Below are 27,795 nucleotides of genomic sequence, written 5' to 3' on the forward strand. Positions count from 1 at the left end.
GCCCAGAAGCAAAGTTCCTTTAAGACCGACCGACAGCGGTGAGAGCGGGGACGGTTTTAGGGCCCGTGAGCCGGGCAGGCGTCCCTCGGAGGAGCTGCGCGGCTCTGCCCGGCTCTGGATCGGGAGCAGCCCCACGCCGGGCCGGCGCCTTGAAGCCTTCATCGCCAGATCTCCACCTTCCCCTCGCCCGGCACGATCACGTCCGCACAACCAGCCCTGGGAGCGCGGCCCTGCACAGAAACCATGGCGGGGGAGGCGCGGGACGGGCCCCTTTTGTGGGGCGGGGGGGGTTCTTTTGGTTTTTTGCAGCCACGTCTGATCGGTGCCGACAGAGAATGGAAGTGTCCGAAGAGAAGAGCTGGAAGAGAGCGGGGGACGGGCACAGGGCCCTCCCGGATCATGGGAGCTGCGGATGCGGTTGGTGAATGGCGGGGTTTCACGGAGCACAAGGTACAAACCTCCCTGGGAAAAGCGGGTGCTCAAAAATCCGTTTTTTTTTTGGTTTTTTTTTTTTTTTTTTTGGAGATAAGGAAGCATCCAGCGCCCCAGCCACGGCCAGGCGGCGAGGCTGACGAGGGGGGTTTGACTCCGGGGAGCTTCACCCGGCGCCAACTCCAACCTTCCGGCTTCACCCACCAGCTGCAGGAGCCAGATGATTTTTTTTTGGGGGGGGGGGGGGGGGGGAGACATTTGGGTGCCGAGGCCGCCCCCTGGCTGTAAATCCCAAAAAGTCTGGGTTTGGAGATCTGCTTCCCTCTTGGACACTTCCATTTTCTCGGCTGCGATGCTCGGCTCCAAGCACGGAGCAGCGGAGCCAGGACATGCCCCCCCCACCACCACCACCCACCCCAGAGTGGGAAATTCTCTTTTACTGGGAGGCAACGCTGCCCTCCGCCTCCCCAGAAGTGAGTACGCCTGGAAAAAACCTCTCTTTTGGGGGATTGAAGCGGCCGACGGCCGCCCAAAGTTTGCCTCCGCCATCTGGGAGCCGAGGCACCTCGGAAGGAGAGGGCCGGCATCGGTAAATCCATCGGCAGAAAGGTCGGGATCCAACTCCAAACCCCGAAAAAAGGCAGCGCGGGGGAGATAAGGCAGCTCCTGCCTGCCCCGCGCGCCCAAAAAACGGGCGGAGGGTCCCCAGCTTCTTCCTCGCTCCGGGGGAACCGCCTCCCGCCCCGGCAGCGGGCAGCTCCGGGCTAAAACCCAAAGATTTTTTCGGCTTTTTGCTTCCCAAGGGCCGGCAAAACCAGTGCTCGCACCCTGAATCCCAGTATCCAGCTCTCCCTACAGCTCTTCCCAGCGAGCACGGGCAGCGCTGCCAATCTGGCGGTGGCGGCGCGGGCAGGGATCAGCCCCGATCCCGTTTTTTCCCGGCTGTGGGAAGGGCCTGGGTGCGGGGACCGAAGGGGATAAAAGGGAATTTCCACCTCGAGACAGGGAATCCCGGTCCTCCCTCCGCCGTCAGCGTACTCAGTTCTGGGGAGCGGGAGGCGGCGTTTTTAGGGTTGGAAAGCTCTTTCCGGCAGGGCCGCGTCCACGGCTGGGTGTCGTCTCCCAGCGCTATCACACTATGTGGGTACTTACCAGTATCTCACCCTTTAGGTGCGCAAAATTAAAAAGGGGGGAGGGGGGGAAAAAAGAAAAAAAAAAAACAACACAAAAAACAAAAAACCAAAACACAACAAAAAAGCAGGACAAGGAGACAGAAGAGGGAAGAGAAACAGAAGTGATGGAAGGGAGAAGAGAGCAGGAAGCACAAAAACGGTAGGAAAAAGCAGAAAAACAGCAAAAGAAAAACAGTTACATGCTATTAATTATAAATTTTACAGTGTTAATATTTCATTACATTCTTTCCAAACGAGAGGCAACGTCTGCGTTAGGTACTGCGAGACCTAACGCCATGCAAGGGGGGGTAAGGGGGGGGGGCACTTCCAGTCCCGCTCTCCGCCGCGCACGCCGGGCAGTGAAGCCTCTCCGGGGAGCGGGAGGCTGTGGGACGAGCCGGATCAGAGGCGGTCACGGCCGCCGGCCACGTCCCCGCGCTCCTCTGGGTCCCTGTCCCCGCTGCCCCCCACCCCAAAGAACCCACCAGGGCAGGATGGGGCGAGCTGGGCCGGATCCTGCCCTGCGTCACAGCACGGGGCTCCTCCGGCTCATCCCGGCTCCTGCTCCATCAACCAGAGCTCCGTCTTTCCCTTCTCCAACCCCCGTGTGAAACATCCCCAAGGAAGGAGCCATTGGATCAATTAAATCTTGCTTTTAGACAAGCTCCCACGGAGCAAACGCTCCCGTTCCATGAGCTGAAGCTCCGTCTTTCCCTTCTCCAACCCCAGCTTGAGATATTCCCAAGGAAGGAGCTGGGGATCAATTAATCTCACTTTTAGACGAGCTCCCACGGAGCAAACGCTCCCGTTCCATGAGCCAGAGCTCCCTTATCCAACCCTGGTGTGAAATATCCCCAAGGAAGGAGCTGGGGATCAATTAAATCTCGCTTTTAGACGAGCTCCCACGGAGCAAACGCTCCCGTTCCATGAGCCAGAGCTCCGTCTTTCCCTTATCCGACCCTGGTGTGAAATATTCCCAAGGAAGGAGCTGGGGATCAATTATTGCTTTTAGACGAGCTCCCACGGAGCAAACGCTCCCGTTCCATGAGCCAGAGCTCCGTCTTTCCCTTCTCCAACCCCGGTGTGAAATATTCCCCAGGGAAGGAGCCGGTGGATCAACTCGAATCCCGGTTTGAGGGCCAGGAAGCGCAGCTCCGGGCCGCTCCGATGGCCGCCGGGAGGGAGGAGCGGGGAGGCGGCGGCCGTACCTGATTGGGGATGGCTCTTTTCTTGTTGGTCTGGGTGTTCCTTTGCTGGGCGCTGGAAGAAGAAAAAGAGCAGTTTTTAGGCAGGGAAGGCGAAACCCAGCGACGAGCGCGCAGAGCCCACCAGGCGCTTCCCACCCGGAATGCCGTAAGGAAGAGCCGAGTCCGAAAGGGGAAGCCCGTCATGTAAAATTCAACTGAGAGCACCGTGCCACGGTGCTGACGGAGGAGCCCCTTCCCACTTTCGGGCCAGGACCCAACAAAGAGGGGACAGCAGGACGGAGGGAGGGGGGCCGGGGTTTTCCGACCCCCCGACAGCTTTATCTCCTTCCTTACGGCCCTTATCTCCAGGCATTTCCAAATTCCAGAGGGGCAAGGAAAGGAAACACCAAGCAGATCAGCCAGCGGTTGCCGCTTCCGAAGGGATTTCTGTCCATGAACCCAGGCGAGCCGACGCGCCCCGACCACCGCCAGGCTGAGAACCGGAAGGACTCGTCTCCAGAATGACTCGCCTCCAGAAAGACCTGCAGCCTCCTAGGTTTTTTGGGTTTTTTCCCCCTCCCCGCCCGCCGAGGTGGGAAAAGAGCGTACCTGCACCAGAGGGAAAGCTACCTGTCTCTCCTGAGCAACCAAAGGGACGAGGGGCGAGATGCGGGACGGAACCGTTAGTCGGGAGGAGCGGGAACAAAATCCATGAAAACAGTTAGAATAACGCCGGGACGCCCCAAGGAGCAGCACTTCACAAGCACAAACGGGATCTTTTCCAGCCACCACCGTCCGTCCCTCCGCCCCAGGGCATCCCTGAGCTGGGAATTTGGCGGGGCGGCGGGGGGGGGACACACACACACGCACACGACGGATCTCTGCCTGCCCTGACCCTCGCGGTTCCTCCCTAAACCCTGGGGACAGCGGAGGCGGCCGTCCCCGGCGAGGTGGCATCCCGGATGGGAGCGGGAAGCTCTCCCCTCCCCGGGGGCTCGGAGCTCCAGCGCGAAGCGCAAATCCAAAGCTTCTCCCGTCTCTCCTCCGGCGTCGGCCGCGGGCGGAGGGGAGGGAAGGAGGGAGCGGGCGCAGGCAGCGCGGGGGGCCATGCCGTTTCGAGCGGGTACCCACCCTGTCGCCACGTGCTGCTCTGTGTAACAGCTGGGGAGTGGGAGAGATTTCGGAGGAGTCCGGAGGAAAAGAGGGAGATGACGGTTCGGAAGGGAGAAAACAGGAGAAGGTTAGGAGAAGAGGAAGGAACGGCGAACGAAGGCGAAAAGCAAGAGACACGAAAAAAAAAAGGGAGGGAAAAAAAAGAAAAGAAGAGGAAGAGGGTGAATTTAAAGAGGAAGGAGTGGGGCGGGCTGGGGGAGGGTGGGGAGGAGAACGGTGAGGGGCTGCGGGCAGAGCCTCCCAAGAGTTATCGCCCGGCTTGGGGGCTGGCGGGGATGATGGAAAACGTTCGCCATCCTCCGGCCGAAAGCCGGAGCGGAAGGAGGAGAGACTGAGAGGAGAGCCCCCCTCCGGCCCCGGTCCTGGTCCCGGTCCCAGCCTCGCCCGGGCAGAGGATGAGGAGGGACGAGCTCAAAGGACGGGGAGACATCTCTGCTCTGCTGGGACGGGACGAGTCCTTTCACCTTCCCTCCGTGCGTCCAGGGGACACGGAGAATCCCTGCTGAAGGGCGGCAAGAGCCTTAATTACCTTAATTCATCGTTAAGCGGAGCGGGGCCCTGAGCAGTTCGTCTGTCTGAGGCCGAACAAACCCGACTCCAGCGTTTCACGCTCTCTGCCCTAACGAGCGGCGTTACCAAACGCAGAGGAAACACGGGGGCAAGCTCAGATCTCCATCCCCTCAAACGCGCCGGCCGGGCGGCAGGCGGAGCTCCCCTATCCCAAATCCCAGAGAACTCGGGTGGCAAAAGGTACCGGTTTGAGGAATTCTATTGGGAGGTAGGAGATAATTCCACCCGTTTTCACGCCGGGGAGGCCTGGAAGGGTAACGTAACCCCGCACGCCCCCTCTGCAAACTTGGGGACAGGACCGCCAATGCCGTTCATAAAAGATTTTGGGGACCAATCCCGGCGGTCAACGACTTACTTGGCAAATCCAATGAAGTCCTCGTGGTTCGTGTTGATGTAAGAGAGCTCGATGTCGATCAGGAGGAGAATCTGGAAGGCGGTTTTACGCGTCAGGGACACCCACAGCCGCCTCCGAGCCACCCTGGAGCCCCAGGGAGGTGTCGTGGGGGGGGGACGGGACGCGGGTGACAAAGAAGGAGACGCCGGAGCCACGGCACCGCCACCACGAGAGGGAGATCGGGATCACGAGTGGGAGGCGGCGGGTGGAGAACGGCCAAGGGCTTTTCTCCCGGCTCTCTTGGCCAATGCCGGAGATGGCGCCGGCTCACCTGGTCCTTGGTTTTGCCTTCCCGCTCCCTGATGTGGGTGGTGACGATCCTCTCCGTCTCCTCCCGTAACCTGGGGTAGGAACCAAGCTGAAAAGAAAGGGAGAAGGCCAGGGAAAAAAAAAACCGCTGCTGACGGGACCGTGGCAGCCTCCGGTGCCCACCGCGGAAAAGCCAGCGCCGGGAAAGGCTCGAGGAAGGGGACGGAGGACAGAGGGGACGGAGCCCCAGTTCTGCCGGCAGGACACAACTGGGGCTCAGGGGCGGGGAAAAAAAGCGCCAAGACTGGATTCTCTTCACTACATCCGACAGAAATCAGCAGAATCCCCTCGCCGGGGGCCTTCGAAGCCTTTCGAAGGGGTTGTTTTTTGCCTTTTTTTCCCTACCCTGGGAGCCCCCGGCGAAGCAGATCCGGGTTTTTACGGCACAAAGCGTGAGCTACGGCTAAGCGAGGCAAAGGAGGGGGGTCTCGGCAGCGCCAGGAGCGTTTTTAGCCTCTGCTGTTACGGGAGGGACCACAAGCAAACACCTGGGCAATACGTCTCGGCAGGACCCGTGCCACGGAGCCGAGTTAATGCCGCACGGATACCCGCCGGCGTTTTCCAGCCGGGCGTCAGCAGGACGCGGCGTCCCCCCAAAACGGGTGACAAACCTCAGGGTCCGAACTCACTTTGGTCGGCCGGGTCCTGGGAGCAAATACATTCCAGGTGTCGGGATTAGGTAAAAAAAAAAAAAAAAAAAAAAAGACAGCAAAAGGGATGATGAAATTGAAGAGCCGTTACCTTTTCGGCACACTTTTTAATGACGGTGGCCAGCTCAGAGACCACCAGATCAACACACTTCAAACTGGGTTCTTTGAGCTTTACAATCTGTTTTTTCACTATGGCTTCGAAGGCCATGTCGGGCGTGAAGAGCCCCGTCCTGCGTCATGCAAGAGAGCGAAAACACCGAGCAGGGGCGCGAGGAGAGGGGGGAAATGAGAAAAACAAAACAAAACACACAAAAAACCAAAAAATAGCGACAAAGACAGAAAAGAAAAATGAGAAATTTTCGTTGTTTTTTTTTTTTTCAACCCCGGGTTAGTAACGTGCAAAGGAAAAAGCGGCGGCCTGAGAAATTCCTTCGGGGTCCCTTTGGGAGCTGTTGGGGTGACGACGGGTCCCTCTGGCGGGGAGCAGGTTCAACCCCGGACCCCCACATTCCCAAATTTTGGCTTTGGGGGGGGCTGTTTTATGGATGGCGGGGGGGTGGGTGTGCTCCCTTCCGGGCGCAGGGGAAGGAAGCGCTGCCCGAGCGCAGGAAAAACCCTGCCGATGCTCCGACGGCGGCACCCACACCCAGCTCTAGGAAAAAAAAAAAAAAAAAGTCACCCAATTTCAACTCAATTTTGGGGTTTTCCAGCCTCCCCGAGCGTGCGAGACGGAAGGAATTTCGTCAGGAAGCGCCGGCTTCTCGGCATTACCCACATTCACAGTCAAACCACGGCTGGAAAGGAGAGGAAAGAGCGGAGGAGAAATCCCGACCCGCCGGCAAACCCCCGCCGCTCCCTACGCTGACGGAACCAGCTCGGCGTTTAAACCGGCCCGCTCCGCGAAAGCACTCCGGGAAGCAAACCTGGGGGGTTAATTTTCACCTTCTCGCCTCTAGGTAAGCTAAATTTATTAATTTTTTTTATTATTTTTTTCCCCCCCCAATAACGTGAGGGAGGAGCTGGTTTTCCTGCCCTCTTTTGGGTTTAAGGGTTTTCGGCGCTGCCAGAACCGGGTTTAATAAATAAAGGAGCCACGCTGAGTTATTAAATTTGGTTATTAAATACGGAAACGGCCCCATTATCTGGCTTCAGGGTAATTAACAACTTCCACGGGGGGAAATAAAAAGCCAATTAAGGGGAAGGCGGCAGGGAACGTTTTGAAAGGCCAACGTGGCTCGTTATCAAGCAGCTTCTGAATTGCGGGATTGAGAGGCTCTTTCCCGGAATTGCCATCCCTGGCTTTGGTTTCCAGCTTCCCGGGATTCCCAGAGTGCGGCGAAGCAGGAGTTTAAATTAAAAAGACGTGCTAAGAGAGGTAGCGGGGTCCAGGAGCAGCCCCTGCCCGCCTGCCTGGCTCCTACCGGGGGTGGGGGGCAGCACCCCCCTAACCTGCCCCCGCAAGAGCCCCGTCATCCCCGGGAGGGGGACGGACACGGGAAAATGAGCGTCTTGTCCCCCAAAATCCCGGCTCTGTCCCGTGGGGATGGCTCGGGGACGCCAACAGCACCCCGAAGAGCCGGGGGGAGACATCCTGGGTGAGCATCCCGGCCCCGAGGACCGGGCGATCCCCCGTGGCCGAAGGCGATGGGGAAGGTTCCGCGTTGGGAGACAGGAGCCAAAGCTCGGAAAAGAATCGCCAATTTGCGTAAACGGCGGCCGGATTTTCTGATTTTTCTCCTTTTTTTTGGAGGGGAAACCAGGCGAGGCAGGCAGGTTAGAGCATCGCTCCCGCTTCCCCGCCCCGCCGGGGACGGAAGCCGGTTCGATACCTTACTGGTACACTGTCTAACTGTATTGATTAACTCCTGAATAACGAGGTCGACACACTTCAGACAAGGCTCTTTCAGCTTCACCACCTGCTTTTTCACAATGGCCTCGAATGCCAAGTCTGGGGTGAAGAGCCCCGTCCTACAGGAATCCGCATTCGGGGGGGTCGGTGGCGGGGCGGGGGGGGGGCGGGTAGAAACATGTCAGAGAAAAAAAAACAAAACAAAACAAAACAAAACAAAACAAAAGGGGTGGTCAGGTTTGGAGGCCACGGGCTGCGTCCCGGAGAGCGATTCCCACCCCAGTGCCGGCTCCCGGATCGTCGGCGTCGCTCAACCCCGGCTCTTCCCCCCCTCTTCCATGGGGGGCTGCCCCCTCTCCGAGGGGACGGGACCCTTCTGTCCCCCTCCAGCAACCTCCAGAGAGGGTGTTATTCCCCCCCAAAAACGGGAGCGAGAGCCCGGGTGCCATCAGCACCGCCAGGAAATGGGAATTCACCTTTTTGGCGGTGTTTAGGGAAAAGGGATCCCCTTCAAGCAGGTGAAACGGTGCCCGGGGAGAGCATTAAAAGCGAAAAAAAAGAAAAAAAAAAAAAGAAACTCTACGTTTCTCTTTTCCCACCGGGGTCAACGGAGAGCGAGAGGAGGATCTGGAGTTAACGCCGTTCCTCTTTGGGGTCCCCAAATTTCCCTGCGACTCGTCCCCGGCAGCCAGGACCTGCGTCCCTTTTTTTTTTTTTTAGCCAAAAAGGTTGAACTCGCGTTCCCTACCTTTCTCTCAAGGTCATTTCTTCCCCCGCGTAAGGGAACGTTAAGAGGCAAGAGAAAGGTTATTTTAGCGGCTGAATTGAAGGCACAAAGGGGAGATTTTTCAGCTCAGCGCCTGCGGTGGAACCTCCTCCGGCTTTTCCAGGGCGGGAGGGGAGCGGGACAAGCCCGACTGCGCGGAGCGACACAGCGGGGTGGCCGAGCTACTGCTTAAATTCCCTCCAAAAGGCAAGGAATTCTCCGTTTCCAGCAAACTCCGGTCTCCGCAAGCCGCGGGGCGATGAGCTGACAAGTATCACCTCTCCCTCGGCCGAAAGCTCCGACCGCACGCGCGCACCGGGCGTTACTCGGCTGCCCTACGGAGAGCCGGAGCCGCCGCCGCGTCGCTCCCCTACTTGCCTCACGCCGTGGATGTTTTTAATGGCGTAGCTGATTTCTCGCCTCAAGTCCTTCTCATCAAACTCCATCTGAAGGAGGAGGAAAAACGGAAAAAAATCCACAGTTAGGAGGGTTCAGAGGTTGCTCTCCGTCCTGGCCAGACTGGGTCGCTCTCTCTCCGATTTTTATTTATCTCCAGTCTTGAGATCTTGCCAGCGCCCTGGGCTCGATATCCTGCTCCCCGCCTCGGCAACTTCCTCCTGGCAAGCCCAGGGCTTAAAAGCCAGAGGTCGGGCATCGCCACCCAGGACTAACAGCCCCCCTGCGCGTACCCAAACACGCCACCGAGGCGAATAAAACGTCCCCTCCTTCTGCAAACACCTCCTGGTGCCGGGAAGGGAAAGGTGCCGAGGGACTGCCGGGGTTGAGCCGGGCAAAAGGGAGATCAGCTTGTCCCAACGAGGTGCCGCAGGAACGGGGTTTGCCTGGCACACGTGTCCCCCGTCCGTCTTTCCCTCCCCGTCACACGTGTCCCCCATCCGTCCTTCCCATCCCATCACACGTGTCCCCGCAATGGCTTTCCCTTCCCATCACACGCGTCTCCCATCCATCTTTCCCTTCCCGTCACACGTGTCCCCCGTCCGTCTTTCGCTCCCCGTCACACGTGTCCCCCCATCTGTCTCTCCCTTCCCATCACACGTGTCCCCCCAATGGCTTTCCCTCCTCATCACACATGTCCCCTGTCCCACTTTCCCTCCTCGTCACACGTGTCCCCCGGTCGGCTTTCCCTTCCCGTCACACATGTCCCCCTGTCTGTCGTTCCCTCCCTGTCAGACGTGACCCCATATGTCTTTCCCTTCCCGTCACACATGTCCCCTGGCCGGCTTTCCCTTCCCGTCACATGTGTCCCCCCATCTGTCTCTCCCTTTCCATCACACATGTCCCCCCCAATGGCTTTCCCTTCCTGTCACATGCGTCCCCCCGTCTGTCTTTCCCTTCCCATCACACGTGTCCCCCATCCCACTTTCCCTCCTCGTCACACATGTCCCCCATCCATCTTTCCCTTCCCGTCACACATGTCCCCCTGTCTGTCTTTCCCTTCCCGTCACACGTGTCCCCGGCCAGCATTCCCTCCCCATCACACGTGTCCCCCATCCGTCTTTCCCTTCCCGGCACACACGTTCCCCCGCGGCCGGTTTTACCTTCACCAGCTCAAAGGGAAACCTCTCGTGGAAAATGCGGTTGATTCTGGCGCCCCCGGAGAGCTCCAGCGTATCCACCTGGTCTCCCGAACCTTCGATTCGCTTCTCAAAGTCCACGCCGAACTGCTGGACCATCCTGTGGGGAAGCAGGTGGGATTAAACGGACGCCGGTACGGTACGACGGACGGATGGACAGACACCTGGCGCCACCCCACCGGGGCGCTTCCGCTGGCGAGGGCGGCGTAAAAGCTCCCCAAATTCCCTCCGCTGGAGTCGCGGAAAGAAAAATCTCCCTTTTTCCCATAGTCTAAAAAACAAGTGGATAGGCCGAGGTCGGATGCGCGGCATCCTTTCCCATCCCCAGCCCGAACTGTTCGCTCCGGGCCCGGCAGCCCCGGCACGCAGAGATCAGCAAGCGCCAGACGCCAATTCTCGCCCGCAGAGACGCTGAGCGGGCATTTCTGGGAGAGGCTTTCCTCCTCCTCCTCCTGCCAGCCGAGCGCCGGAGGACACGGAATCTCTCCCAGATGCCAGCTTAGCAGCGTCAGGAGTTGGCAGAGCCCTTCGGCAGCCACCGCTCCCTCCCGACGCCAGGGCTATTCCGGGCTCTTGCTCGGAGGAAGGCACCGGCTGAGATAAATGAGCCTCATGGGAGGAACGGAGGGAGTTTATTCCTGTGCCAGCAGGATTCCTGGCTGGGAGGGGAGATGCTCTGCCAGGTGAGGCCCCGGGAAGGCAGCACTGAGCAAGAGAAACCCCAAAAATCGCCTTGAGGGCGGGGATTCTGCCCCTCCGATCTGTTGAGACCCCCCTGCGGTGCTGCCTCCGGCTCTGAGGCCATGGGAAGGATGCAGAGCTGTGGAAGCGGGGCTGGAGGAGGCCCCGGAGATGATCCGAGGGCTGAAGCCCCTCTGCTGTGGGGCCGGGCTGAGCTGGGGGGGTTCAGCCTGGAGAAGAGAAGGCTCCGGGGAGACCTTGGAGCCCCTTCCAGTCCCTAAAGGGGCTCCGGGAAAGCTGGGGAGGGACTCTGGATCAGGGAGGGGAGCCATGGGATGAGGGGGAAGGGTTTTCAGCTGAAAAAGGGGAGATTTTGGTTAGATATTAGAAGAAATTCATGGCTGGGAGGGTGATGGGCCCCTGGCCCAGGTTGCCCAGAGAAGCTGTGGCTGCCCCATCCCTGGAGGGGTTCAAGGCCAGGTTGGACGGGGCTTTGGGCAACCTGGGCTGGTGGGAGGTGGCCCTGCCCAGGGCAGGGGGTGGCACTGGGTGGCCTTTAAGGTCCCTTCCCACCCAAACCATCCCACGATTCTATGAAACCTACTGTAACAAAGCTTTGGTTTTTCGCGTGGGGTCATCGGGGCGGAAGTTCTTGTATTCCTCAACCTCCTTCTCCAGGGAGAGCAGCTGACTCTGAAGTTTGCTGCGCAGCGAAGGCAGCGTCTCCCGAATGTGGTTGGTCAGTTGCTGCAGAAGAACGGAGACACTGAGACACCCTCCTCCGCACCCCGGACAACCGCAGGAACCATCCTTTTTTCCACCAGAGATGAAGAGCAGTGCCGCGAAACCCTCGGGGAGGGATCAAACCTACCTGGTTTAGGACTTTCTGCAGGTGCGGGGTGCCCATGCGGTCGGCCATGTGCCGGTAAGCCGGGTGAGAAAGGAAGAACTTGCGTTCGGCTGCCAGCGCTGCCCTGATGTCCTTCTTCCCGTCGATGTCCTTCTGGCTTCGGTTCACCACGCCGATGTAGCCTGCAAGAGGACGCGGGGGCTCTTGCTATGGATGGAACCAGCTGAAAGGCACCCGAGCAGGGCCCTGCGGCTCCACATCGCCACCCGCAGCCCCTTCTCCCGGCGACGGGGGCAGCACCGGGGCTCCCCAGAAGGCACCAGAGGGCACAGGAGCTGCCTTTCCAGGCGTCTGGAACCGTCGCTCTGTCCCCGCGAGAGACAGAGGTTGGGGAAAGGAGGATACGGGGTGACGCAAAGCCTTGGTGGCTCATTATACCTCTTCGTAAAGGAAGCAGCTTGTTCTCCAGCACATCCCTGGCATCCGTGCCTTCATCCATGAGGTCCAGCTTGGTGATGACTCCAATCGTCCGCAAGCCTGAAGCAGCCACACAAACGAGCGACCGATTAAGCTCACAAATGAGCAATCGCGTCAATCTCACTTCACCGAACGCATCCAAGGAGGCACGGGAGCGTGCACCCAAAGCAAACACGGACCCGCCAGCGAGAGGTGGAACCGATGGCCCTTCCTCAGCCATCAGAGGACGGAGAGTCCTCTGCGAGAGGCGGGGAGGGATGAGAAGCCCCGTCTGGTACCAAAGTTGGGGAACTGATGGCTGAGACTCTGCTGCGATGGCCGCTGAAGGCTTTATCCCTCCATACGCGCGGCACGGGCAGGAGGAACCGTCCCGTCTTACCTTGAGGATCGACTTCTTTTGCCATCTTGAGCGCGTCTGAGTTGGCCAGGTCCATGTTGGCCGGCGTGACGGCCAGGATCAAGCTGCTCTCCCTGCTGATGAACTGCAGGATCATGTCTTTGATCTGGTACTCGATGTCCTGCGGTTGGTCCCCCACCGGCACTTTGGTGATCCCCGGCAGGTCGATCAGAGTCAGGTTCAACACTGGAAGGACAGAGAGCACCCGCGTTCGGGATCAAGGCCTGGCGGCGGGAGCTGTCGGTCTCACAGCTGGGTATTTTCAGATCTGCTGACCCTCCGCAAGCTTTAAAATCCCCTCCGAAAGCCCTACAATCCCCTCCACAAGCCTTAAAATCCCCTCCGAAGGAAGAGTCGCTGCTGTATTTGCGCAGGGGGTGGCCCAGGCAGCCCCCGCCGACCAGTGTAAGATCAGCCGGACGCAGGGAGCAGCCGGAATTTGCTTTTGGGATGCAGGTTGGGCTAAACCCCGCAGCCGCTGCGTCTGCAAAGGCCAGCCTTTTCTTCCTCGCCGCTGGTTTAAGGCGGGGGCGGAGAAGGAGCTCACTCACCATGCGGCGAGTAGACGCGGAGGTTGATGGGGATGGGAGAGATGCCTTTGTTGGTTCCCGTCACCCTGTCGGTTTCCGCTTCGATCTCCTGCCGCACCTCGTCGAAATCCGTGAACTTTTTGGATTTGCAGTGCAAAAACTCGGCATATTCTGGAAGAGATCAAAAAATAAATTAATAATAGCAGTAAGAAGAAGAAAATTTGGCCATCTGGAGCGCAGCGCAGACACAGAGAGACATCTCCCCATTGCAAAGTGGAACCAGTGACGTGCTTTGGTGCAATGCCAGCGGGCATGGATGCCACTCCGGATGTCCCCAAGGGATTACAGAAGCACAGAATCATGGAATTACGGGATGGTAGGGGTTGGAAGGGCCCTCTGGAGATCATCTCCTCCGACCCCCTCCAGAGCAGGGTCACCCAGAGCAGGCGGCACAGGAACGCGGATGTCTCCACAGACGGAGACTCCCCCACCTCTCTGGGCAGCCTGTGCCAGGGCTCTGCCACCCGCAAAGTCAAGAAGTTCCTCCTCGTGTTTAGGCGGAACTTCCCATGCTCACGTTTGTGCCCGTTACCCCTTGTCCTGTCCCCGGGCACCACTGAGAAGAGCCTGGCCCCATCCTCCTCACACCCACCCTTTGAGATCCCCCCTCAGCCGTCTTTTTTCCAGACAAAAAGCCCCAAATCCCTCGGCCTTTCTTCAGCAGAGAGACGTTCCCGTCCCCTCAGCATCTCGGTAGCCCTTTGCTGTCCCCTCTCCAGCAGCTCCCTGTCCCTCTTGACCCGGGGAGCCCAGAACTGGACCCACAACTCCAGCTGCGGCCTCCCCAGGGCAGAGCAGAGGGGGAGGATGACCTCCCTCCACCTGCCGGCCACGCTCTTCTTCATGCCCCCCACGATGCCACTGGCCTTCTTGGCCACCAGGGCCCATGGCTGCCTCATGGCCGTCCCGTCGGCCCCCAGCACTCCCAGGTCTCTCCCCACCGAGCTGCTCTCCAGCAGGTCACCCCCAACCTGTCCTGCTGCGGGGGGTTATTCCTCCCCGGGTGCAGCACCCAGCACGATGAATTAATTAATTAACCTGCTCGTCTCCAGCCTCCCGTCTGGCAGCAGCTCCAAAGCGACTTGGCCAAGCCGCTTTCCCCCCCGGGGCCCAGGACGGCGAAAAGAGCGGGGCGACGGCAGGCAGCCTGGCAGCAGCTGCTTCCAGGTGGATTTGGGGAGTTAACGCTTCCCTTTTGCCAAAAAAGAAACTGCCCTTCGGGGGGAGACGCTGGCAGGCGGCCGACGCCGGCTCGGCCGAGCCAAGCGCGCCGGCAGAATGGCCGTGTTTGTTTTCACCCCGGGGCCTGTTTGCCTTGCAGTCCCCGCCGAATTGCTGGGAAATCTTTTATTGCCCGGGCTCCTCGTGCTGGAAGAAAGCTCCCAGTCTTCAGCTGCCAAGATGCTCCGGTGTGACTGGGAGTCAGGGTAAACCCCCAGCCCGGCACCGGCAGCACCCTCGTGACAGTGACGCGGACCCGGGATATTGTCTTTGCATTGTCCGGAGACCCGGGATAATGTCTTCACACTGTTCGGAGACCCAGAATAACATCTTTGCACCATCCAGAGACCCGGGATACTGTCTTCGCACCATCTGGAGACCTGGGATATTGTCTTGTCACCATCTGGAGACCTGGAATACCATCTTCGCACCGTCTGGAGACCCGGCATATCATCTTCGCACCGTCTGGAGACCCGGCATATCATCTTCGCACCGTCCAGAGATCCAGGATATCGTCTTCACACCACCCAGAGACCCAGGATAACGTCTCCACAGCATCCAGAAACCCGGCATATCATCTTCACACCATCCAGAGATCCAGGATATTGTCTTCGCACCATCCGGAGACTGGGCATATCGTCTTCACACCACCCGGAGACCCGGGATACTGTCTTTGCACCGTCCGGAGACCTGGGACATTGTCTTCGCACTGTCCGGAGACCCAGGATAACATCTTTGGACCGCCCAAAAATCTGGCATATCATCTTCACACCGCCCGGAGACCCAGGACATCGTCTTCGCACTGTCCGGAGACCCAGGATAACATCTTCACACTGTCCGGAGATCCAGCATATCATCTTCGCACCATCCGGAGACCTGGGATAATGTCTTTGCACTGACCAGAGACTCGGGATAACGTCTTTGCACCGTTCGGAGACCCAGGGTACTGTCTTCACGCTGCCCAGAGACCTGGGCTATCATCTTTGCACCATCCAGAGACCCGGGATATTGTCTTTGCATCGTCCGGAGACCTGGGATGTTGTCTTTGCACCATCTGGAGACCTGGGATACCGTCTTCGTACCGTCCAGAGACCCAGGATATCATCTTCGCACCGTCCGGAGACCCGGGATACCATATTCGCACCGTCTGGAGACCCAGGATACCATATTGGCACCGTCCGGAGACCCAGGATACCATCTTCACACCGTCTGGAGATCTGGGATGTGGTCTTTGCACCATCCAGAGACCCGGAATAACACCTTTGCGCCATTCGGAGACCTCGGATACTGTCTTCACACCATCCGGAGACCTGGGATATTGTCTTCGCACCGTCCGGACACCCGGGATACCATCTTTGCACCGTCCGGAGACCCGGGATATCGTCTTCGCGCCATCCGGCGAGGAAGCACTGGCAGCGCTTCCCAGCCCTGGCAGCCAAGAAGGAACCACGGCTTCCCCATGCCTGCGCCATGAGCTTTTTTATTTTTCCCAGATTTATCACCCCGTTTCACTCCGTCCCCACAGCCGACAACCCCGCAGCCCGCCGTGGAGCCCGCCTCTGACTTCGGCAACTCCAAGCCCAAGGAAAACCGTGCCAGGAGCCAAACATTAACCAAAGCCCAGCTCCTCCGCGGAGGAGACGCCTGGGAACAGAAAAACAGCCGCTTTTTCCAGGCCTCTGCGCAGCCGCCTTCAGGTATTTGAAATTTTCCAAAGGGCTTTTCCAAGTCGTGAGCGCAGGGGAAGCACGGAGGGGAGCGCGGAGAAGCGAGGGGGAAGAGAGACAGCGTTTCCCCGGGGATAACAATCCCCAGGCTCCTCGAAAAGGGATTTTAGTAGATTTGGGGCCACGACTCGCCCCGGGGGAGAGGGACGGGGCAACTCGCTTCCTCCCTCCCAAATCCCCTGGGTGCGGCGAGGGGAAATACCAGCCCTTCCCTCGCCCTTCCACTCCTACCGGTTCCACGCCTGACGACACCTTATCATCTCAAGGCCGCCAGAGACATTTTGCAATCCTTTTACGTCTTCTGGGTACCAGAAAACGACTAATTACCCGATAAACAGGTCACCTGAATAAAGGCGAAAGGAGGCTGCGGAGCGCGGCTCCACTGACCGCTCCGTCTCCGCCAAAATTCACCCAAACCCATGGGGTTTTGTTTTTTTTTTTTTTTTCAGAAAAGGGCGACGCGTTTCATTCCGGGGGAGGCAATAAGAGAAATCTGCCCCCGGATGAGGCCAGTTGATGTGTTTAAAATGTACCCGGTTGGGAAAACGAGCCGTCCCCGCGCCTCGCGTCCGTTCCTCACCGCGTGGAAGCAGGCGAAGCCGGGGCAGAGCCCAATTTCGCAACTCCTGGGTGCCAGGCTGCGGAAGCGGAACTGAATCATGGGGCGAGGGGGAAGTAGCCGGCAACTCTTTTATTAGCCACCAACAGCGGTTTAAACGCTCGCGGGTGGACCCGATGCCCCATATCATCAGGATAATGGCACCTCGAGGGAAACAGGAATTTTCTGATGGAAGGGAGCAGAAGGACGGACCTAAATCCATCACCGCTTCTGGTCCCTGCTCCCCTGCAGCCTCACGGGTTTCAACCGCTCTCTCCCCCTTCTCCCGCCCGGACCGTACCTGTCTTGGAGAAGATGAGCTGCAGGATGAGAGGTCGCCGAGTGACGATTCCAGAGCCTCGGGGAAGGAAGTCCCTGCAAGGAATAAAAAGGCAGATATTTACCACTGGGGTTAAGCGAGGCCATCACCCCGAAAACGGAACGGCGGGGGGTGGCCTGAAGGGGCTCGAAAAGGTGCGGGTCCTGCAGAGGATCGGGGCCTGCTCTGCAGAGGGAGCTGGGGGCGGGTAAAAGATGCTCCTGGGAACACGGACGCCCGCAGCAGGACAGGAACGTGCTGTCCCCATCCCAAGGCCACCTTCCCACCCTGCTGCGATGAGGAGAGGAGAGGAGAGGAGAGGAGAGGAGAGGAGAGGAGAGGAGAGGAGAGGAGAGGAGAGGAGAGGAGAGGAGAGGAGAGGAGAGGAGAGGAGAGGAGAGGAGAGGAGAGGAGAGGAGAGGAGAGGAGAGGAGAGGAGAGGAGAGGATGACAAGGACAGGACGAGAGGAAGACAAGAGGAGAAAAGAGGAAGATGAGGAGAGGAAGATGAGAGGAGAGGAAGATGAGGATAGGATGACAAGGAGAAGATGAGAGGAAGACGAGAGGAGAGCAAGACGAGAGGAGAGGAAGGTGAAAGGAGAAGAAGACGAGAGGAAGACAAGAGGGGAGGAGGACGAGAGGAAGATGAGAGGAGAGGAGGACGAGGAGAGGAAGATGAGGAGAGAAAGATGAGAGGAGAGGAGGACGAGGAGAGGAAGATGAGAGGAGAGGAAGACGAGAGGAGACGAGAGGAGAGGAAGACGAGAGGAGACGAGAGGAGAGGAAGACGAGAGCAGACGAGAGGAGAGGAAGACGAGAGCAGACGAGAGGAGAGGAAGACGAGAGCAGACGAGAGGAGAGGAAGACGAGAGGAGACGAGAGGAGAGGAGGACGAGAGGGGAGGAAGATGAAAGGAGAAGAGGACGAGAGGACGACAAGAGGAAGACGAGAGGAAGATGAGAGGAGAGGAGGACAAGGAGAGGAAGACGAGAGGAAAACGAGGAGAGGAAGATGAGGAGAGGAAGATGAGAGGAGACGGAGGAGAGGAAGATGAGAGGAGACGAGAGGAGAGGAAGACGAGAGGAAGATGAGAGGAGAGGAGGACGAGGAGAGGAAGACGAGAGGAAAACGAGGAGAGGAAGATGAGAGGAAGATGAGAGGAGAGGAAGACAAGGAGAGGAAGAGAAAGACGAGAGGGGTTCCCACATCCCTCTGCCTTCACCGCCAACCGCTTCCGAGCGACCACTCCGGAGGCCGTGGGTGCAGGCGTTGGGAAAGCAGCTTTCCCACCTGCCAGCCCCTCGGGAACTCCAGTGTCTAAAGCATTTTAACACCCTGCTAATTCCTTTAAAAAAATACAGACAGACATCTCGACAGCAGGGGACAAACCCACCGCCTTTATCCTCTGAAACCGCGCATCCTTTACGGTGTCCCCCCCCGTTTCACGGAAGAGCGGAACGAGGGGCAGGAGCGACGGCATTTCCCCTGCTCGGGGTGTCCTTCGGGAGGATTTTCCCGCCTGGAATGGGCGTTGGGGGCCATCATCACCCAGCAAACGGCTGCAGCTCTGTGTGTGTCCCCCCCGCAGCCTGGGAATGCGACGGCAAAGCGGGTTTGCCGAGCAGCTCCGTGCCGGTGGTTTTGCTTGGAAATGGGAGGGATAAAAGAGCTCCTTGGGAGAAGCCGGAGCAGCTTGGAACGGTTTTATCGCTCCCATTAACGAGGGCACATCCAGCTTATCAGCTGAGCACAAGGAAACGGTGCCCAGCGCTGTCACCCACTCCCCAAGGTGCCCCGGTCACGGAGTGGGAGAGGCTCCGCCGGGAATTCACACCCTCCCCGGGGACTGTATCCAGCCCCACACATCAGCATCCCGGCTGCTGCCGAGAGAATCGGGAATTACAGCCGCGATATCTACACCGGGAGCAACACCAGCACATAGATTTTGGGAGCGAACCGCGAGCCCTGTTCAGAGCCAGCCCCAAGAAGGTGGTTTTTATAAATAGAAACATGCTTTTTATCGCCCCGGAAAAAAGCTTCCTGCCCAACCGGGAGGACAGGTCCGGTGGCACCGGCGGCAGGAGGTGGGATGCGACAGGAAAAGGGAAGCGTTGGAGGGCGGCGGGATCCATCTCGGCGCGGTTGCGGCTCTGCAGTTTCGCTATGACGGGCCCGGTTACGCCATTTGGAGAGCGGTGGCAGCTTCCTCCTGTCGAAATAAACACCGGGAGGCACAAAAACCCTCCCCACGGACTCACCGCTGGCCCGGAGACCCCAGGAGGGGACAACACTGGTGGCAGGGAGAGAAAACCACGGCATCTGGATGGGATCGAACGCTCCCAGCGGGCTCTGCTGCTCCCTTCTCCCACCGGCCGCGTTAACGACTTTTGGGTACTTAACGATATAAACCCTCAGCTCACGGCTTCCTGAAGCGCGTTACCCTTGACGGAGCCGAGCTGTACAGCATGAACTCACAGAATCACGGAATCACGGGATGGTAGGGGTTGGAAGGGCCCTCTGGAGATCATCTCCTCCGACCCCCTCCAGAGCAGGGTCACCCAGAGCAGGCGGCACAGGAACGCGTCCGGGCGGGTTTGGGATGTCTCCACAGACGGAGACTCCCCCACCTCTCTGGGCAGCCTGTGCCAGGGCTCTGCCAACCGCAGAGTCCAGAAGTTCCTCCTCGTGTTTAGGTGGAACTTCCCATGCTCACGTTTGTGCCCGTTACCCCTTGTCCTGTCCCCGGGCACCACTGAGAAGAGCCTGGCCCCATCCTCCTCACACCCACCCTTTAAGATCCCCCCTCAGCCGTCTTTTTTCCAGACAAAAAGCCCCAAATCCCTCGGCCTTTCTTCAGCAGAGAGACGTTCCCGTCCCCTCAGCATCTCGGTAGCCCTTTGCTGTCCCCTCTCCAGCAGTTCCCTGTCCCTCTTGACCCGGGGAGCCCAGAACTGGACCCACAACTCCAGCTGCGGCCTCCCCAGGGCAGAGCAGAGGGGGAGGATGACCTCCCTCCACCTGCCGGCCACGCTCTTCTTCATGCCCCCCACGATGCCACTGGCCTTCTTGGCCACCAGGGCCCATCGCTGCCTCATGGCCGTCCCGTCGGCCCCCAGCACTCCCAGGTCTCTCCCCACCGAGCTGCTCTCCAGCAGGTCACCCCCAACCTGTCCTGCTGCGGGGGGTTATTCCTCCCCGGGTGCAGCACCCTGCGCTTGCCCCTCTTGAATTCCAGAAGGTTCCTCTTTGCCCAACTCTCCAGCCTGGCCAGGTCTCTCTGGATGGCAGCACGGCCTTCCAGGGTGTCGGCCACCCCCCCAGCTTTGTGTCACCTCTAAACCTGCCGAGGGGATGCTCTGTCCCTTCATCCAGGCCCTTGATGACGACATTGAAGAGGACTGGGCCCAGCACTGACCCCTGGGGAACACCACCCGTCACCCGTCGCAGGGTCAGGCACGAGCAATTTGCCCTTTCCATGCAAAAGAGAAGCCAAACAAGAGACGGTTTCATGGCAGAGGACGTCACAGCTCCCAACCGGCAGCTGACACGGGCCAGCAGGGCCGGGGCACCCCCGCCTGGCACCCGGGGACTGGCAATAAGTGGGTGTTTTTACAACCGAGGGGTGTTACCGCGCTCGCACACACGCATTTTTGTGGCCGGGGTTGGCAGGAACTGTATCCTTCAGGATAAAATACCGATGGCAAACACAAGGAGCCGGGGGGGGGTGGGACACCAGAGCCTGCCAGAAGGTCCCTGGGGCATATTTTTTTTTTTTTTTAAACATTAACGTGAGTCAGAGATGTGGGGCAGGTGGCACGGAGCAGGACCTCCACGGGGCTGCCACACCTCAGCGACGCAATCACCGAGGAGTGAGGTCAAACCGGTGTTTGAAATGACGACGTTCAACCCGGATTTTCCCCATTTGCCCGGGTATTCGGATTAATCCTCTCTCTCTCTCTCCCCGCCTGCCCTTTGCGTGCGGGACCAGGAAACTACTCTGCTTTATGGAGAGAACAAAAAGGCAAAGGTCAGAGGTGGAAAAGGTACATTTAACACATCCCGGCCCCTGTAAAACCTCCCGGGGCGAAGGCACCGGAGCGGTGAGCGCTGCCCGGCCCCTCTCTGGTTTCAGGCTCTCGTTTAGCAGAGAATCACGGAACGGTTTGGGTGGGAAGGGGCTTTAAAGACCCTCCAGCCCCGTCCAACCTGGCCTTGAACCCCTCCAGGGATGGGGCAGCCACAGCCTCTCTGGGCAACCTGGGCCGGTGTTTCACCACCCTCACAGGCAACAATTTCTTCTAATATCTAACCAAAATCTCCCCTTTTTCGGTTTAAAACCATTCCCCCTCGTCCCACGGCTCCCCTCCCTGATCCAGAGTCCCTTCCCGGCTTTCCCGGAGCCCCTCTAGGGACTGGAAGGGGCTCCAAGGTCTCCCCGGAGCCTTCTCTTCTCCAGGCTGAACAACCCCAGCTACAGATGATCCCCTAAATACATTATCCATGTGCATATACCTGTGATTTTTATGTATATTTATTCATTTAACACACAAAACCTCACTTGGTCTGCCTTTGGCTCACACACCGCCCCCGGCTCCGGATCCCGCGCGTGTACCAAGGGATAACAGAACGGTTTCTTTCCCATTTTCAAGTTTTGTCCCCCTCAAATCCGCTGCCGTAACTGCACTTTCCTCGCTGGTTCTCTCGGAGTTGTGGAGACGAGGGAAGGCAGCTCATTAAAATGTTTAAACGAACCCTTCCTTAAGCAAGCCGAAGGTTTTCTTTTGGAAAAGTCTCCTTTCGGATGGGCTACACCCGGAGCCGGGGGCTGCGGCGCTCGTTGTGGTGTAACAGGGCTTGGTGGAGAACCATGGGATGGTTTGGGTGGGAAGGGACCTTAAAGGCCACCCAGTGCCACCCCCTGCCCTGGGCAGGGCCACCTCTCACCAGCCCAGGTTGCCCAAAGCCCCGGCCAACCTGGCCTTGAACCCCTCCAGGGATGGGGCAGCCACAGCTTCTCTGTTCCGGCATCTCACCACCCTCAGAGTGAAGAATTTCTTCTACTATCTCCCCTAAATCTCCCCTTTTTCAGCTTAAAACCCTTCCCCCTCGCCCCACGGCTCCCCTCCCTGATCCAGAGTCCCTTCCCGGCTTTCCCGGAGCCCCTTTAGGGACTGGAAGGGGCTCCAAGGTCTCCCCGGAGCCTTCTCTTCTCCAGCCCGAACCCCCCCAGCTCAGCCCGGCCCCACAGCAGAGGGGCTCCAGCCCTCCCAGCATCTCCGGGGCCTCCTCCGGCCCCGCTCCCACAGCTCCGCGTCCTTCCCATGGCCCCAGAGCCCAGCATTATCTTGATGAATCCTTCCCCAGTGGCTCCCATGGTGGCTCTTCCCCAAAATCAAGGGAAAAAACATCCCGAACACCCTGGCAAGAGACCCACCAGACCGTCCTTCTGTGTCCCCCGTGTCCCTCCAAGACCTGTTTTCACTCCCAAAGCCCCTCACTCACTCCCAAATTCCCTTCCCTCCATTCTAAGCCGGCTCTGCCCACTGATAACGCCCTTTCCCCCTGCCCTCGCCGTTTATTGCCGTCCCTCTGCCTATGGCCGCCATAAAACGCCAAAGCCGTGATTTACACCCGCGGAGCCAGACTCGGCACGGCCCATTCCACGCAGGCGCCCGACCTCTAGATAAGAAAAAGGTCGCGCTCGTCTCCATCCCCACCCCGTGGAGAAATTCTCCGCCCCAAGAGCCTCCAACGCACCATTCACCATGATTTAAAAATCTCCGCGAGCCACCCTGGGCCTGAGGTGTCGACGTTTGGCCCAAATGTTGGGTTTTCTCACCATTTTGGGAGGCTCCGTAGCACTTTATGGAGGCGATTCAGCGTCCCGCGGGGAGTAGGGTGCTCTTACCAAGGTCCGGCTACCTCCGTCCCCGTCTGGCTGAGTCTCGGTTTTCTTTATGGCCGCCGGCAGCACTGGTAACGCCAAACGAAGGACTCATAATGCCTCATTGAGGTTTGGTTCCTCCAAGACGCTGCCGATGGCAGGACCCCCCCCCACCGCCCGCATCACAACGGCTCCATTGTCAGCCGGGTCCGAGCGGCCGCCGCGCTCAATGCCCGGGTTTTACAGGGCTCTGAAAATGGCTTTTTTTTGTTGTTGTTTTTGTTGTTTTGGTTTTTTGTGGGTTTTTTTTTTTTTTTTTTTTTTTTTTTTTAACGCCGTCATTTGTCGGAGTGGCGCGGCGAGAGCCAGGGGGACACGCTCGTCCTGACACGACAAGGGCTCCAAAGAAGGGTCCGTCAATGCACGTTTCATCGGGACGGCTTTTAATACAGCCACTAATGCCATTTTAATGCAGTATTTTAGATTTCCTTTTGTGCTTTTCCCCAATAATGAGAGAATCGAGGCTCTTCAGACCCAAGGCCAGCCCATTTTGACGCCCGCTAGAACAGAGAGAGCAGCGACACGGATTCCTTCCCCCCAGATAAATCGAAGTTCAGCATCTAATTCACAGATTTAGAGGGATCTGAGCCCAATTCCTGGCTCCTCCGCAGGTTTTTTGGCGCGACCGGCGGCATCTTAAGGCGTTTAAACGGGGCTCGTAACCCTCCTCTCGTATTTTAAGGGACCGCCGTACCGTGGCTTGCCCTGTCCTCGGTGGTTTTAAGTGGTTTTAAGGTTCTCGAAACAGTTAAAAACCACCCAAGCGGGGCCAGTCTGCAGGGATCCAGACCTCCCGCTGAGTCCTTATCCCAGCGCCGAGGCTGGTTTGAGCTCACCCCTAACGCAATCAACCCAAAATCCCTCATTCTGAAGAGGGAACAATGTCTTTCCCCGCGGTTTCCTTGCAATGGGGATACGAGATAAAGCGGGGGATGAGCCGAAACCGCCTCGTCCGCATCCTGCCCCTGTCTCTAGTGAGGCTGGGTGGCACGCAGGGGACCGGGATACGTCACTGAAGAAGCCGCCATGGCTCGTTAACGGCACACGGGACACCGGCTTCCAAGCGCTGCTGGAGTCGGGCTTCCTAGGGGGGCTCTGCACCTTCCTACCAGGTCAGAAAAGCCAAGATTAAAGGTCAAACGGCTGCGAAAAAGGGGGCAGGATCGGCAAAAATAACCGAATAAGCGCCGCCGCGTTCCCTCCGTGTTGTTTATTCGTCCCCAGCTCGAATCAACCAGAGGCTGAAGGCTTCACCGACGACTCTCCCACCCTTTGGCTGCCGCCATTGCCCCGGGCAGCTTCACCTTAGAGCTAGCTCCCGGAAGGAAAACCACTCCACCGGGGAATTTTCCCTGTTTATGTCCCATTTCGCAGACTAAAACCAGCAGACGCTACTCAGTTCCGTCCCTCCGCTGGACATCGCCTCGGTTCTTAAGCCCAGCTCCCTTCCCAAGGGATGCAGCGGGTCCATCCCTCCGCCTGGCACTTATACGGATGTGCGTTTGCACGCTCAGAAGCGGCTTCAGGCAGAAAAGCTTTTACGGATAAAATGCGGCCCTTACACTCAAAAGCATTCTCCGCTCCACGAATTCGGCTGGAAATCTAGAGCAGGCTTCAACGCGGATGGTAACGAACGGTCGGGAAGAGCCCGGAGGCCTCAGCAATCGTCACCATCCCGGAGAAAACGCTCGATGCTGCCGGCGGGGGGATAAAAACCGATGGGTTTTACCCGGCTGCGAGCGCTGGGACGGGTACCCCAACAGCGTCCAGTGCTGCGCCGAGATAAGCAGGCAGTTCCTGCCCAAGCTTGGTAAGGAAAGAGCTGTTTGGGGGCTATTTTTACCCAGATTACGGTGCGGAGCTGTGTAACAATAATCTATATTCCTCATTATCGCATTCCCAAATGACTGGAGAAAGCAACGCTTTAAAGAGATGTTGACACGCTGCTACGACGGCGCCCAGCGAGCCGAGGGCCAGAGAGCACCGACCCAACGCAGGGCAGAATCCACCCCAGGCGTAATTAGCGGTTATTAACACGAGCTGCAGAACAAAAATTAGCACCACGGGATGGGAGCGAAAAGCTCCCGGTTACAATGGGGCAGATTCGGCCGCGCAAAAAACCCTCCCGCGCAAAGCCCGTGTTTGCGGAGCGCGTTAACCCCTCATTAAATGCCTTCGATGCTCCCAAACAAAGATTTTTAATTACCGGGGCCGGTTTTCCAGCAGCACTGTAATTAGAAGCTGCCAAAATTTTCATCGGCAGCAACTGAGGAGGGGGAATAACTCGACCGTTTCAAGCCAAAAGGCAGCGAAGCTCCGCAAAGCCCCCACAGGAGCTTAATCTGGGGGGGTTCGAGCTCCGATTATCCAGGCGATTCCTCCTCTCCCTCCCACCACTGGGCTGAAAAAGGCTCCCCAGCGGCGGATCCACGCTACGGAATCCAACCTTTTTGAGGACAAAAGAAGCGGCAAAATGTGTCAGGTCATGGATGGCACAGCAGGCTCCGGATCCCAACCTCGCCGCTCGGAAAAATGTTACAGAAGTGGGGGGGGGAAAAAAAAAAAAAAATCAGGGAAAACTCAGGCGGCGCTTTCAAATGACGCTTTTCTACAGCCAAAGGGAACCACCGGCGCATCTCCGCAGCAACAGCAACGCCAAAACCAGCCCGAAAGGTCGGGAAAACCACCCGGCCAACTTTTTTGGGGAATGTTAAGGTTCACGTAGGCGCCGGGGAAGAGATGGACTGAGCCGCTGCTGGTTTGTGGGTGACAAGATCCGCGCCGGCCCGTGCCAGGATGGAATGACGTCACAGGAAGGCCGCTATTGTTAATATTACACCATCCGACGGCAACCCCGTCACGCGATGGTCTTTTCAAGCTGGAGAAAGAAGGAGGCCTGGGTCGAGGAGGGGAAGAAAGCGGCAGGAATCCAGCACCGCCGACGGCTCCTCAACCCCACGGACGGAGCAAACGCCGGAGGAAACGACGACCGAGTCAGAGCTGAGCCATTAATCCCCCAACCGGCGCTGCCGTCCCCATAAAGGCAGCGGGGAGAGGGAGAGAGAGAGAAAAAAAGGCGGCGAAGGTCGAAGTTTTGGCGCACAAGCAGTTGTTCTTCGCGATTCCGGACGATTTCGAAAGCGCCCGGCATGATTTTTAAACCCCGCGGTGTGTGTGCGGGGTGGAACCCCTGCGTCCGTCTGTCCGTTCTCCCCCACCCCCCCCCGGTTATCGGGGGCGGCCACGTTCTCCTCCCCGCCCTTCACACCCCGGGCTGGGCGTCAAGGCCGCGGCCTGGCCTTATCCTGACCGGTGGCCAAGCTCCGACACCTCGGTGCTATCTCAGGATAGCAGGACGATGGAACCGGGGGTGTGTGTGTGTGTGGGAAACAGGAATGGCTGCGGGCCCGACGTTACCGGCCTGGAAACAGAAGTGTCTTCACGGTGTCACCAAACCGGGGGTTCAGCATCCCGGTGTCCAGCCTCACCCCCCCCACCCGCCGGTTCCTCCTCACGCCTGGCAGCGTCTCCAGGAGGATCCAGAGGCGGGACGAGCCCCCACGGTGCGACGGGAGGCCCCGGGGAGCCTCACCTGCCCGGTAGCATCCTTCCATCGCCGCCGCCTCCGGTGCATCGGGCCGGCCCGGTATTCACAGAACTCCCCTACGCCAACGCCCTGCGCGCCGGCCAAGGCCCGACCCCCCCGCCTGCGCCGCTGGCGTAAGGGCCCGCCGGTGAGCCGCTCCCCCCGGGGAGGCGCCTTACGCCAAGTGCGTAGGGAACGGCCGGGTGAAGGGGGAGCGGGGCCGCTCCGCACTTTGCGTAGCGCGCGCGCGCGCGGAAGGGGACGGCCGGGGGGGGGTCGGGTCCCACAGGCGGCAACCGCGCCCTACGCAGGCCGGGATTCACGAAGCGCGCTTACGCCAGCGGCGCAGCGGAGGCGGCGTAGCGGCCCCGCCGCCGTTTCCCCGTCCCCGCCGCCACCGCCCCGCCACTCACCGTCCCACGAAGTTCTCCAGCACCGAGCTCTTGCCCGCGCTCTGCCCGCCCACCACGGCGATCTGCGGCAGGTCGAGGTGGCAGCTCTGCCCGATGGAGCTGAAGGCGTCCTGCAGCTTGTTCACCAGCGGGATCAGCTCCTCCATGCCCCGGTTCCCCATGGCGGTGGCGGGGGGGGGAGAACGGGACACCCGCTCTCCCGGCGGCGGCGGCGGCTCCTCCTCACAGGGCCCGCGGCGGCGGCGACCAAACTTCCCCTCCGACTCTCCTCATCCGGCACTGGCGACACCCCCGGGGCGCCGCTCCGCCCGCCCCGCCCCTCTCCCCTCAGGCCGCGCGACCATTGGCCGGCCCGCCCGTCGATCAGAGGAATCTGCCGAGCGGAGCGGAGCAGCGGGACGTCAATCAGGCCGGGAAGGAGGGACGGGAAAGCCGCGCCCCTTCTCTGCCGTACTATTGGTCTCCCGGCGCGTCGCTCATCGCTACCAGCCAATGGGAGGTGGAGTTGGCCTGTCAGCTGAGGCGGCACCGCTGCAGCTCCCGCCCCTCGGCACCGCTCCTGCCATTTCATTGGCAGAGACGACTGCCGCTCCGCAAAGCTAGCGAATCACTACCCAAACAACACCGACGAGTTCACCCGCCTCTAGCCACCCTCCCTCCCTCTCATTGGACGGCGCGACTGCCACTCCACCGGCTGGACCAACCCAGCCGGAGAGGCGAGGCGGGAGGAAAACCCTCACGCCATTCGCCAGCCGCCTGTCAATCAAAGATCCCTGCCAGCCGATTGGCCCTTAGCCCTTTTCCCAGGCAGAGCCCGGTGACCGTAGACCCTCGTGTAGCCGCGCACGCCCGACGCCGGTCTCCGAGTCGACGCCCCGGTACCGGCCCGACCCCT

General features: G+C 59.2%; 1 protein-coding gene across 20 annotated transcripts; it reads right to left on the minus strand.

The window, feature by feature from the left end:
- Positions 1–683: 683 nt before the first annotated feature.
- Positions 684–27,220, minus strand: DNM2 (dynamin 2). 20 transcript variants are annotated; one of them, XM_074567021.1, is made up of 15 exons: positions 26,901–27,215; positions 16,940–17,013; positions 13,054–13,203; positions 12,485–12,688; positions 12,067–12,165; positions 11,650–11,810; positions 11,383–11,525; positions 10,062–10,197; positions 8,881–8,948; positions 7,717–7,855; positions 5,200–5,286; positions 4,890–4,960; positions 3,923–3,952; positions 2,813–2,864; positions 684–1,596 (listed from the first exon to the last, which is right to left on the minus strand). In XM_074567021.1, exons 1-15 carry the CDS (start codon positions 27,059–27,061, stop codon positions 1,564–1,566), a joined length of 1,608 nt encoding a protein of 535 aa, XP_074423122.1. In that variant the 5' UTR covers positions 27,062–27,215; the 3' UTR covers positions 684–1,563. The 20 variants fall into 20 exon arrangements, 16 of the variants coding, with proteins under 16 accessions (XP_074423122.1, XP_074423125.1, XP_074423126.1 ...); XM_074567026.1 differs by having other exon boundaries at positions 1,467–1,596; positions 5,200–5,269; XR_012584601.1 differs by lacking the exon at positions 7,717–7,855 and adding an exon at positions 5,979–6,117 and having other exon boundaries at positions 2,813–3,952; positions 5,200–5,269.
- Positions 27,221–27,795: the final 575 nt, after the last annotated feature.

Source organism: Larus michahellis, chromosome 25, assembly GCF_964199755.1.
Source record: "Larus michahellis chromosome 25, bLarMic1.1, whole genome shotgun sequence".
Taxonomy (NCBI): domain Eukaryota; kingdom Metazoa; phylum Chordata; class Aves; order Charadriiformes; family Laridae; genus Larus; species Larus michahellis.